The sequence below is a fragment of the Cephus cinctus genome, unplaced genomic scaffold (assembly GCF_000341935.2).
Source record: "Cephus cinctus unplaced genomic scaffold, Ccin1 Ccin1_scaffold0280, whole genome shotgun sequence".
Lineage (NCBI taxonomy): Eukaryota > Metazoa > Arthropoda > Insecta > Hymenoptera > Cephidae > Cephus > Cephus cinctus.
Window position 1 is genome coordinate 135,983 of NW_014332988.1, and position 11,973 is coordinate 147,955.

General features: G+C 48.9%; 1 protein-coding gene across 50 annotated transcripts in view; it reads right to left on the reverse strand.

Annotated features, from left to right (window-relative positions):
- The window catches only part of LOC107266041 (Down syndrome cell adhesion molecule-like protein Dscam2), a 49,120-nt gene that overhangs the window by 4,778 nt on the left and 32,369 nt on the right, over positions 1–11,973 (reverse strand). For 20 of the 50 annotated variants that reach the window (XM_025083322.1, XM_025083323.1, XM_025083303.1 and 17 more), the window contains exons 11-24: positions 11,484–11,777; positions 5,359–5,478; positions 5,093–5,266; positions 4,700–4,996; positions 4,252–4,613; positions 3,794–4,165; positions 3,524–3,710; positions 3,176–3,463; positions 2,838–3,107; positions 2,352–2,760; positions 2,103–2,269; positions 1,500–1,739; positions 1,115–1,270; positions 438–578 (exon numbers count right to left, since the gene is read on the reverse strand). In XM_025083322.1, coding sequence (XP_024939090.1) covers positions 438–578; positions 1,115–1,270; positions 1,500–1,739; positions 2,103–2,269; positions 2,352–2,760; positions 2,838–3,107; positions 3,176–3,463; positions 3,524–3,710; positions 3,794–4,165; positions 4,252–4,613; positions 4,700–4,996; positions 5,093–5,266; positions 5,359–5,478; positions 11,484–11,777 — 3,477 coding nt within the window. Of the gene's footprint in view, positions 1–437; positions 579–1,114; positions 1,271–1,499; positions 1,740–1,778; positions 1,962–2,102; positions 2,270–2,351; positions 2,761–2,837; positions 3,108–3,175; positions 3,464–3,523; positions 3,711–3,793; positions 4,166–4,251; positions 4,614–4,699; positions 4,997–5,092; positions 5,267–5,358; positions 5,479–8,887; positions 9,176–10,454; positions 10,746–10,986; positions 11,278–11,483; positions 11,778–11,973 lie in introns of all 50 variants that reach the window. The other 30 variants (XM_025083330.1, XM_015736139.2, XM_025083298.1 and 27 more) reach the window with 9 other exon arrangements.

Below are 11,973 nucleotides of genomic sequence, written 5' to 3' on the forward strand. Positions count from 1 at the left end.
TGTTGAAGTCTCGAAATTAATGAAATCGAAAATAAAATGAACGAAATAATGTCGAAATGTCTAACGTAGGTTGGGTTGGGTTATGTAACGTGGCGACAGCGATATTTCCTTAATCGAAGGATACATGCGAACGTGCAACATTTAAATTATCAGTTTAAGGGCTAAAAACGTTTAATCAGAGGAGGAGGAAGGACTTACGAAGTCACGACGTTGTGCACACTAGCTCCGACATTTCTTTCAGCGACATTTCTTTCTTTCTTTCTTTCTTTCTTTCTTTCTTTCAAAGGCATTTTCTCAATCACCTTTCAACATGCACGACGTTCACCAAATTCACTGTTCGCTCAATTTTCATTATGACGTCTCTTCGTCACCGATCGAACTTTGGTGAACGTCGCGCTCACGCAATAATCGTAGTACTGATCTTCTTATCTACCAACCTCTGTGCGACAGACCTTCGGCACTTCCCATACGTGGTGGTGGCGGTGGGCACCTTCTGTTTGGAGCACAATGACTCAATTCCTCGTACATGTGTCTCCTGGGGTCCCACGTGGAGTGACTCCTTAGCGAGCCTGTCCCACCTATCGAACAAATGCTGCAAAGATCTTCTACCCACTGTCGCCTACCAAGCACTTTCAGCGAACCGAGATTCGGTTTCCTCGTTCGAATCTCTGCTTTTCTTTTTCTTTTTCCTTTTTTTCCTTTTTTTTTTTTTTTTCCCAACTACATTTAATAGAATTCCCGACGTTAGCTTAGCTTGGTACGCCCAGTACTGTAAGCGCGAAGGGAACTGACAGTGCACCAGCTGCATCTCATTGTGGGGGTGATTGCGAGAATAAATCTCTTTGTGTGACGTATGATATTTGAAGCTCCTAAGTGAATCATAGTGGACGAAAAATTCAAAATAAGGGAAAGAGAAAAAAAAAGATAGATAATAACAAATAAGGCCGATGTGCATGCGCCCATGAACAAATATGTATATAATACCGCAGAGCGTATGGAGGAGGTTAACTGTGACGTAATATCGTGCCGATGCGACAACATCAAGACGATCAGAGTCGTAAAATAGGAACTAGGAATGAAAGTGTTGGCAGTTATGGCTTACTTATCACTGTACCTCGCTTGATACGGTCGCAAGTGTTGTAGTTGGAGCCTGGGACCGGCGGGAGTTTGCGGTTCGGCGGTGCGATGTAGCCGAGTTCGTCCCGGAGATCGGGCCTGCGTTTATCTAGCGTGGCACCCACGACACCAGACTGCTGATAGACGACGTCATCTACAAGGAAATTGAGTATTAGAAAATCACGAAGAAGATCTTTGGAGATAGTCGTTATGCACGTGCAACGACGCCATCGGAGAGGTTGGATGCGACCGGACATCGAGAAAACAATTGCTTCCTTTTGCGTGACAAAGAGAGTCCAGGCGACGAGTGGACGTCGAGGGCAACATTGTCTTCTCGATCTCCGTCGTCAATTGCAATGAATAATAATAAAAAAATTGTATACATTGTCCCTCGTAATATTTCTCGTCGGCTGATGAGATACCTCTCAGCCGCGTTTGTTCCGGGCCTCGAGTCCTTCGCGAAAGCGCCACGCAAATTACGACAATGCCTACTATTATGACGACGATGGTGGCTCCGACCGGCACCACGACATTTACGTCGAGCCAAGCCGGAAGCCACGGGAAATAACGCCTTACGTCGGTGTTCTCGGTGCCCCCGCTGCGAACGGGCGGTGCGATTGTTCCTGCAGAACAAAAGAATGGAAGATACCAATTTTACAGACCTTTGTCACCAGTGTGTCCCTTTCCGCGCAGCACACAAATCACGATCACCGCGACGATTATAACGAGGATGGCAGCGACCACGGGTACGACCAAATTTAAATTAGCCATAAGCATCTTTATGGGATCCTCGTCGATGCCACCGCCGTTGACGTCCGGTAACTCGCGAGCCGGTGCAATGGTGCCTGGAATTTAGAAGAAAAAAAAAAATCATCATTTCTCTGCTCTTCGTATTTCTTTTTTGTCCTACTTCCTCTACTGTATCCAGTCACCATAAGCACCGGCTTAACGTGCCAACAGAAGGTAATAGCTTATCTATAGTTTACCTCCGGTAACGGTGAGAGTCGCAAATTCATACTCGGCCACGGCGAATCCGGCATTGTTGTGAGCAGTTACGCGGAGGTGATACCAGTTTGCGGGTTCCAGGTTGCGGACGTCGAAGTCACCACCGGGTTTCACGTTGTTCGATACCTGAATCCATTCCTGCTGCTGTCTGGAAATCGATACGATGCGTTAGGATCTTTGCTGGATTCAAAAGTAGCTTCAGGCCCATCGGCCTGAATAGACGGCGTTACTTTTTCTTGTGCTCGACGACGAAGTAGAGCATGGGACAGCCACCATCGGACCAGGCGCTCAGATGAAGGGTGATGATGTTCGTTGAGACTTCAATGAATCGTCCTGCTTCGGGGATGATTGGTTTGGAGCCCTTGGTGCGCGTTTTCATAATTTCAGAAGGATCACCGGTGCCGATGCCGTTGTAAGCAGTCACATAAATCTGATAACGAGAACCACACCAGAGATTCTCCAGCGTGTATTTCGAAGCTGTCGAGCTGACTTGAACAGTTTCCCAATCACCAAATTCGAGCTTGTAGTGGATGGTGTATCCGTGGAGGGGTGCGTTGTCGGTTGGGTGAGGTCTGAGCTTCATGGTCAATGAATTGGTTGTCGTTGCCGTGATGGTAACTTGGGGCGAGTGGGGCGGCGCTGTAAAGTACAATCGTACGATGTTTTCATATTCTTTCTGGAAGGATGGTATTTTAAATTGTCTCTTTACCACCTACCGTGAACGACCAACTGATGACTAACGGTATCGTGTCCAAATGAGTTCTCGACGTAGCACGAGTATTCTCCTGCATCGGCTCTGTCGACTTCCTTAATGAACAATGATCCTTCAGGCAGCTGTCTCAGTCTGTCGTTGGACTGCAGAACCGCACCTCTGACCTTCCATGTAACTTCGGGGGCAGGGACACCAACGGCGAGACAGGGCAGCTTTACGTCCTCTTTATAGGTTGCAGTGAATTTGTCGTCGAACGATGCAATCTTGGCAGGAACTGTAAAGTCGAGGAACGAGTGCATTTTTTTTACGCTCCATTCGATTACATTAAAACGTTACACCTACCGCGAACACTCGGAGACAGCGGAACAATATCGGAGGCCTCTCCTTCGCCGATATTAGTGCTCGCGGTCACCCAGAAATCGTATCTGTACTGCTTGTCCAATCCAGATGCTTCGTGAGTCAATTGATTGGGAGGTACTTTCTGACTGGTGGGTTCATCCGCATTTTCCGGCTTGGTGTAGACAGTATATTGGGAAATAACGCCGTTAGGTTGACTCGGTGGACGCCACGAGACCAAAATCGATTCCGGCGACATGACCAGGGCTTTGATGGCGACTGGAGCGTCAGGAACTATAACGAAACGAAGTTTACATACTTTGTCCACATTATAAATCTTCGCATAACACTTACCATCTTGTTCAGTTTGGCAGTGAATGGGCGCGGATTTGACTCCATCGCCGCCGGACGTGAAGGCCAATACTTGCATGCTGTAGTTGGTGTACTTCTTTAGGCCGTGCAGGATAGTTTCGCTGGAAGACGTTATCTTAGTATCCTTAGAGTTTTCATCGTACCAGGCCTCGGATGGTCCATAGATAACCTGCGGAGAAGTTACCGAGAATTGATTATGACATTGAGACTTTTAGTAAGATCATGGTAGACAATTTGATAAGACAATTTTACCTTGTAACCGGTAATGACACCATTTGCGGCACTAAGAGGAGGCGATACCCATGAGACGCGAACGGTCTGAGACGTGAGGGTCGTGCAAGTCGTGTCATGAGGAGGCTGTTCAGGTACTCCTTCAGCTGTGTGTTGTCTTCGCTCTTCGCTCATAGGTCCGGACCCAACTTTGTTGAATGCCTGTACAACTACGCTGTACTGAGTGTAGGTTTTGAGATTCATGATCTGGAGATGATGCTCCTTTCCGTCTTCCTTGGAGAATTCGACAGTTTCGAACATGTAAGGTTTCTCGGAAGACGACAGCCTGTATCCAACGTAGTAACCCAATATTTCGCCATTCCAATCTTCACGCGGGGGTGGTTTCCAGGTGACCTATGAAATCAGCCAAAGATCATAAGTTAGACATCGCACCTATCGCAACAACCACCCGACTTCCAATCTCCGGAGCATCAATGTACCTTAAGAGTGTGCTGATCGAGTGCGTCGACTCTGACGGAGCTGGGGGGTCCCGAGGGAGCTTCCTCAGCCGTGATGATAGTAACGGTATCGGATGGTTCAGAAATACCAATCTCATTTTCAGCAACGATCCTCAGATGATACGTAGTGGCGGGTCTGAGATTGAAAACGCCGGCGACATTCTGTTGCGATCCTGGCACAAGGACTCTATCGATATCGGTTTCCCAGGATCCTTTGCTCATCTTGTACTCAACGACGTATCGCTTAATGGGGCTGTTTCCATCGTAGGGTGCTGCCCAGGAAAGCTGAACCGAACGACCAGACTTGTCCAACACTTTGAGACCATACGGCACTTCCGGAACCTCTGTAAAATTTCACAATAGACAATGACTTTACTGTTCCTTGTATTTCCGCCTTGATATTTATTCTACTAGAGTAAGAAGTACAGACCTTGTACAATCATATTGATACTGGTATCGTCACTGCCAAAAGCATTGGTGGCAACGCAGGTAAACAGTGCGGAGTCAGATCTCTCGGTTCTCTTGATGCTCAAGTCGGACAGCACTCCATTGGCCAGAATTTCCTCGCGAATCGTGTAACGCGAATCGCTCTTCGTGTCCAGCCTCTTGTTGTTCATGTTCCACAAAATGCCAATTGGTTTTTCGCCTTGAGCCTCGCACTGCAGCACGGCAGGTTCTCCACGACGGGCCGTTTGGTTGCGCAGTTTGATTTCAAAGTGAGGAGGAGCTGAAAGGTACGAATTACTGATGCTCGTTACGTGGATCCTCCTTCCTCCAGTGTAATTACTTAATTGGTAACTGTCGACGCAATTATTGAACCTACCTTGCACAGAGATAAGTATAACAGCCGATAGTCCAGAGCCAATTCCATTGACAGCTTCGCACAGATAGTATCCCTCGTTTGTCTTTTGAATATTGTTAATGGAAAGAGTGCCATCTTCGACACTGATATCAGGATTGCTCAATTTCAAGTCATTGTAATCGCCAGGCGTATCCCCTAGAAAAAAAAGAAAAAAAAAAAAAAACATTCGTCATAATCAGAAACGTCAAACCCGTGAAACCCCTCCGAAAGAAATAAACGGATCTTACCAGCAGCCCTCTTCCATGTGACCTGGGGCTTGGGGAAGCCGTCGGCTTTGCACTCGACTCGTGCGTCGGAGCCCTGAGCAAAAGCTTTGTCAGTGGGCTCGAGTATCCAGCGGGGAGGCACTGCAGAATAAATTGAGTCAGTCCCAAATACTTAATTTCTACTAACAAGGGATCTACTGAGTGAGCTACCCCGTGGCCCGCGTTCTACTTCGTCAACTCGAGGATCACGAAGTAGCCTCGAATCCTTCGACCGACTGGAATACGAACATTTTTTAAAAACACCTCGTCTCTGGACAATCATATGAGCGCGAGAGAGAGAGAGAGAGAGAGAGAGAGAGAAGCGAATCCTGCGGCCGAACGATACGTCGAGGAGCGACGGGGCGTCTCGCGTCGCGTGCATGACGAAAGAACTCACTCGTTACACATTGACTACTGGTGATGATTATCATGAAGTCATCAGCTACGACCGAGCAGAGTGCCCGGTCAGCCCGTACGGGGCCTAACGAATGAACGAAAGAAAAAGTATAGTAAACGTGGCCTCGTGCTGTGCCACGCCACTCTCCCAGTGTCTGGAGCTCATGCATGATGATACAAAATGAAAAGGTGAGAGGCGGAAGGTCGATCAGGTCTGGGAAGGGAAGTGGAAGGATTCCGGACGTTAAACGGCAAGAAGCGCATCCCGGAAAAAGCCTATCCTCGGATACACAACCATATTCAATGTATTTACGGTCTTTGACAAAAAGCGACAGCACGCACGGGAATCGGACGGGTTCCTCGGGATCGGGACAAGTGCTGCCTCCTCGGACATCGCTATAATTAATCTGAAATGGTGCAACGGAGATGACGATTCCTTGTCGAATTCCGAGCAACGTTCCGATCAACAAAACAGGCACGACGTACGTGCTATACGCGCATATATATATATATCTAGTATATGTATACCTGCATGCGTACGCGTTCGTGCGTACGTGCGTACGTAACAGGCAGACACGAAGCTGCTGGCTGCGTTCGGCGACGTAATCGAGTTAAAACGACGCCGACAGATACGGCAGAAAAATATTCAGCAACGGAGCAGCGTGTATCGTGCGCGTCAAATCGAGTAGAGTCGAACGAAGAACAGAAGGGAAAGAAGAAAAAAAAAAGAAGAAAAAAAAAGGAAAAGAAGAAAAAGGGAAAAAAGAAAAATAGAACTATCAGTGATACGGCTCGACCAAGCTGCAAATTCATTATCTCAAGAGCATGTAAACTAGTGTATATACGGCCGATACTCGGATTCCTATTAAGCCTAGGACGATTAAGCTCTTTCCAATAATCAATGGCCGCCTGGCACTTTGCACTCGCAAAACTCTCTAAGCAGAAAATTATGAAATTAAGGTCAGAACGAATAGACAGTCGACAGACAGAGATAGAACTAGCGTGTGTGTATTACGTGTGCGTAGCCCTGCGACAGGGAAAGCTACGTCAATCTTCAGCTTCAAAACTTTTGTACTTTCACGCAATCCAATAAAGCGACACCATTATACGTCTTTCGTTATGGTAAAGTATACACACAGAGCGAGAGAGAGGGAGAAAGAAAATGAAGAAAGAAAGAAACAGGAAGAAAAGAGAGAGAGAGAGAGAGAGAGAGAGAGAGAGAGAGAGAGAGAATCTGTATATCGAATACATAAAAATGCACGAAAAGCATGAAAGTTGGAACAAGTATCGTGTCTCAATTCTTCATTCGGCCTCAAGTCATTCATCTGGATGTCTCGTCTAACCGTGTACTTGCAAGATGGCTTCGTGAACCGTTTTTCCCGAAGGATTACTAGCGATACACGCGTAACTTCCGCCGTGCTCGGGAGTCACCGGCTCGATCAACAGTATACTCGTTCGTGGTCCTAGCTTCCCGACGCTGTATCCCATCAATTGCGACAATGGCTTCCCATTAAACATCCATCCGATCTCTATCGGCGTATCCCCGAGTGGCACCATACACGCTAATTGAGCGGCTTGTCCGGAATAGATCGGTCGATCCCCAAAATCGAACGGACTGATGAGTGGTAGGACTGTAACGTACCGAGTAATTCTTCACAGACAGAGAAAATATCCTTTCTTATCTTTTTTTTATTTTGTATTTTTTTTTTTTTTTATTTTTCCCTTAAGGATTTTCGCTGCTGACCAAATCCTCAATGGTTCACGGCTCGTAAATCATTCACGTCTCTCTACATCTCTACCTACCTTACTACCTTCGTTTCTTCCTACAGGACTACGAAATCGGCCTAAGACACGTCCTGTAAAACCGATCGTCCTTTTCCTCGACTCCTTGCAGGAACAAGTAATCGAGAAACGCTGGCGCGAGTTTGTTGAAAAGCCAAAAGAAAAGAAAGAGAGAGGTCCAGGGGGGATGAAGAGTGACAAGGGTTGGAGAGAGACAGTGGGACGTTCCAAGCTACTAAAAAGTTTCGGTTGTCAGAGCTTTAGCCAATTGACCATAACTAAACTACACAGTTATCTATGCGATTTCGTGGATCGATGCTCCGAACGTAAGAATGGACACAAGTACGCCGAGTTACAGGCAGATCCGCTCAAGAGAACTTTCTACCGTTGAATTTTGGGATCGGGAAGATAACGGCGATATTACGATCGGGCAGACAGAGAATAATACGCAATGATACGCAGGTTGCGATGCAGCAGGAATACCCAGCGACGATATAGAGACACTATAGATAGAGGGATAGAGAGATAGAGAGATAGAGATAGAGAGAGATAGAGAGAGAGACGAAAAAGGACCGTTCAGGTTGGTAGGCCTGCGTGTCTGGAAGCGAGTACCGTTGATTTTGAGATGAGCGCTGTGCCGGGCGCGTCCGGCCGGATTGTCGGCGACGCATGCGTACTCGCCGGCATGTTCGCCTCTGACTGCCGGTATCGTGAGCGCGGAGACTCGGTCTCCCATCGCAGTGATTCGCACTCCGTCGCCTACTTCTAAATGACGTCCTTCGAATAACCACTTGAGGGAGATCGGCGAGTCCCCCTTGACGACCGCGCAATGAACGATTATCAGATCGCCAGAGTTCATCTCGTTGAACGAGAAGGGCTGCAGATGTGGGGCGACTGGGGACAGCAAGACAAACAACTCAATCTGCGAGACCGGTCGAGAAGAGATTGAGAATTTTTTCAATTTTCCAATTTTCCAATTTTCCAAATTTCCAAATTTCCAAATTTTATCTATCATCGGTCAGTCTTAAGATCGGCTGAACCGACTGCCGTGAGCTTGGAACGTCGCGGCTGCAAGGATCAGCGGCGGGTCGGGGCAAGGAGGAAGGGTCGTCCGGAGGGAGAGACCCGAGGACGGTAGGCGGATCTTGCGGACGTTGCGGATGCAGCTCAGGTCGAGGTTCAATGGGTGAAGGTAGGTCGTTCAAGGCAGAGACTATAGGTATTATAAGCGATACCGTGCTACGTTGTCAACCGTTACAACAGGCTTGCAAGGATTATCCAGACTCGAACCCCGATTTCCTCCGATCTTACTTCGATTCTGATAAATATACACCGTTTACGATAAGATCCGCGGACAGCTCGTGTCTGCCGGCAAAGTTTTCCGCGATACACGTGTAAGTTCCAGCGTGCGCCGCCTGGACGCTTCCTATGCTCAGTATGGCGCCACGTCCGCCGAGATCCAAAATCGAAACTCCAGAATGCGGCGAGATCGCGTGACCGTTCAAGGTCCAACGGAGCTTCAAGGGTTGATCGCCTTCGACCACTGCGCACGGAGCGGTCACTACTTGACCGGAATTAAGTGGCTTCTCGCCAAAGGAGAATGGCAACAACTTTGGGATTACTGGAAAAAGATAAGAGCGTATCTCTCACTGCAGGCCAGGTCAGATCTTGAGCTTGTCGAATCGGCAGATTCCGACAAGAGAGCTATAATAACGTGTATAGAGACGTATAGTGCAGATTAGACTATGCGGACGAGTAGGCGGTATATGCTGAAGGAACGGGCGTCGCGACGCATTGCGCGACGCCTTTGCGCGCGGACGACGTCCTGCAGATTGTTAATGAAATTCCATAAAGACTGATGAGCACGCCTGTGTGTGAGTACGGAAGAATGAAAACTGTTAGCCATCGTGATCGTTAGTAGTTTTTAGTGACTTTCTTAGTACCGATCATCATTACGGACTGACGTCTCCTTCGAGTTCTCCGTATTTCAGTATTTCAGAATTTCATTATTTGATACCGTATCTGACATTCGACTCATATTCGACTCCTCTATAGCGATAGTCTCTACCATTGACGCTGACCGTGAGAGTCAGAGCGGCCGTCCCCGCCGCGTTCTTCGTGACGCACGTGTAATTTCCAGAGTGCGTCCTCGCCGCCGATCCGATGCTCAGTAAGCTCGTGCTACTGCCGATCTTGGTGATTGTGATCCCAGTGATCCCAGTGATCCCAGTGATCCCAGTGATCCCATTGGCCGAGCTGGCCAGGTCCTCGCCGTCGAGGCTCCATGAGATCGCGAGAGGAAGATCGCCCTTGGCCACGTTGCAGATCAGCTGAACGTTCTCGGCCTCGTTGACGTCACTCGGGACGAGGAAGGGCGCGATGAGCGGCGCGACTGACGAGGGAAGCGGAATGGCGCGATCAACGATCAGAGACAATTCGCTCGGAGGTGGATTTCATTGCGACATGGGAAGCTGTGCGCGACGTGCGTCGTCGATCTGTCCTTCGCTCGGATCGTCTCTTGGAGATTTCATTGGGAAAAAGTTGGCATAGAGGCTCATGAGTAAAAGTACAGGTTGCTGGAAATACATAGGGGTGTTTGCATCGACGAGAAAATATATTAGCTCAAGACCGGAACCGAATGACCGAGGACGTCTAGCCGTCTGAATTAAAGCGCGCCTAAAAGGGGATGAAAGAGATCGGTGATTAAAAAAAGAAAATGAAATAACATGGGAAGACCCTCGATAAGAAAAAGAAGCACTCAACTGCAATACACATTATAGAACGAAGAGACAATTCGATACGTGGTGAACCGAGAGGAACGTGCATTCCGCTCGTTCCACTGGTTCCGCTGGTTCCGTTCGTTATTCCGCCGGCACTCGATGCTTCGAGTGGTTCCGTACCATTAACTGCGAGACTCGCGGACCTGCTTGCTGCTCCTGCCCGGTTAGTCGCATGACACGTGTATTTCCCGGCGTGCCGTCCACTCGCCGTCTCTACCGTCAACATTCCTGTCCTGATGTTAAACATCTTCGCGCTTATCATCGGATCGCTCGGGTCCAGAGGCAGATCGTTCAAGGTCCAACTTATTCGAATTGGAAGATCGCCCTTGGCTACGCTGCACTGAATAGTCACCATGTCTCCGGCGTTTACGAAATCTTCGGCGAACATTAACGGGAGAATCTGCGGAGCAACTGTCACAAGCAGACTTGAAGTAGTATAAAAAGAGATGCCCGGTGCGGGGGTCTTGGGGGTAAATCGGAAATCGGAAATTGGAAATTGGAAATTGGAGAAAGACTTCGAAGGGACTCGAGGGATCTGGAAGTGGACTGGACTGTGATTGGCTGTCCAAGTGTTCCAAGGGGAAAAACTCTTGTCCCGAACAAGTGCTTCCACGTCACTAGCAGCAGCACGATTTCCCACTGTTTTTTGTACCGTTAACGTCAAGGACGGCCGAGTGCGAAGTGGAGCCGGCAGCGTTCGAAGCGACGCAGCTGTATTCCCCAGCGTGTCTTGCGGCGACGGACTCGATGGTCAATTGCTTCAAGCGCTTTCCTGAATCCGATACGACAATGTCCATCCTGTCGGGTCCTATCGGTTTGCCTTCGAAGGTCCAGCCGATCTCCATGGGGAGGTCTCCCTTGGTCACGGCGCATTGAATCGACGCCAGGTCTCCGGCGTTGACGGACTCCTCGCCGAATGAGAACGGGCCTATCTGTGGAGCGACTGGAGACCCGGTGAACATGGCGGCAAATTTGAAAAACAGGACGGACAGCGCGCGCAGGAACGTGGCAGCAGCTCCTGGAGCCGAGCAGCAGCTCGCGGCGGGTGGGGCCGGGCTGGGATGGTACTGGCAGGTCCATTGTGTTTTGCGGGAAGGAACGTGGAGATTGGGCAGTGTGTCGTGTAAAAGAACTTAAGAGTAGATATACCATTGACCGAAAGCGTCGCCGAATGACTGGCAGATCCGACCAGGTTGCTCGCGACGCATGTAAACTCTCCGGCGTGATGCGCGGCCACCGAATCGATGCTAAGAACCGAAATCTTTTTCCCGGTTTTCGTCACCGTGATTTCTGGTTGGTTTTGACGTGTTATCGGCTCCCCGTTGAGTGTCCATTGTATCTCAATGGGATAGTCACCCTTCAGTATGCTACAGATCGCGGAGACTTGTTCGCCCCAATTTGCGGGTTCCTCGCCGATCGTGAATGGCGCGATCTGCGGGGCAACTAGAATTCAGGAGTTTCGTCACGCGATTCGTCGGCGCAAGTTGCTCTTTTATCCTGCAGGAAAAATCCTCCGTCCTTAATGGGCGTGAGGCCTGGATACAAGGGTCGCTCCGAATGGATAGAGGAACGGAGAGGAAAGAGACGAGGAGAGAGAGAGAGAGAGAGAGAGAGAGAGAGAGAGAGAGAGAGAGAGAGA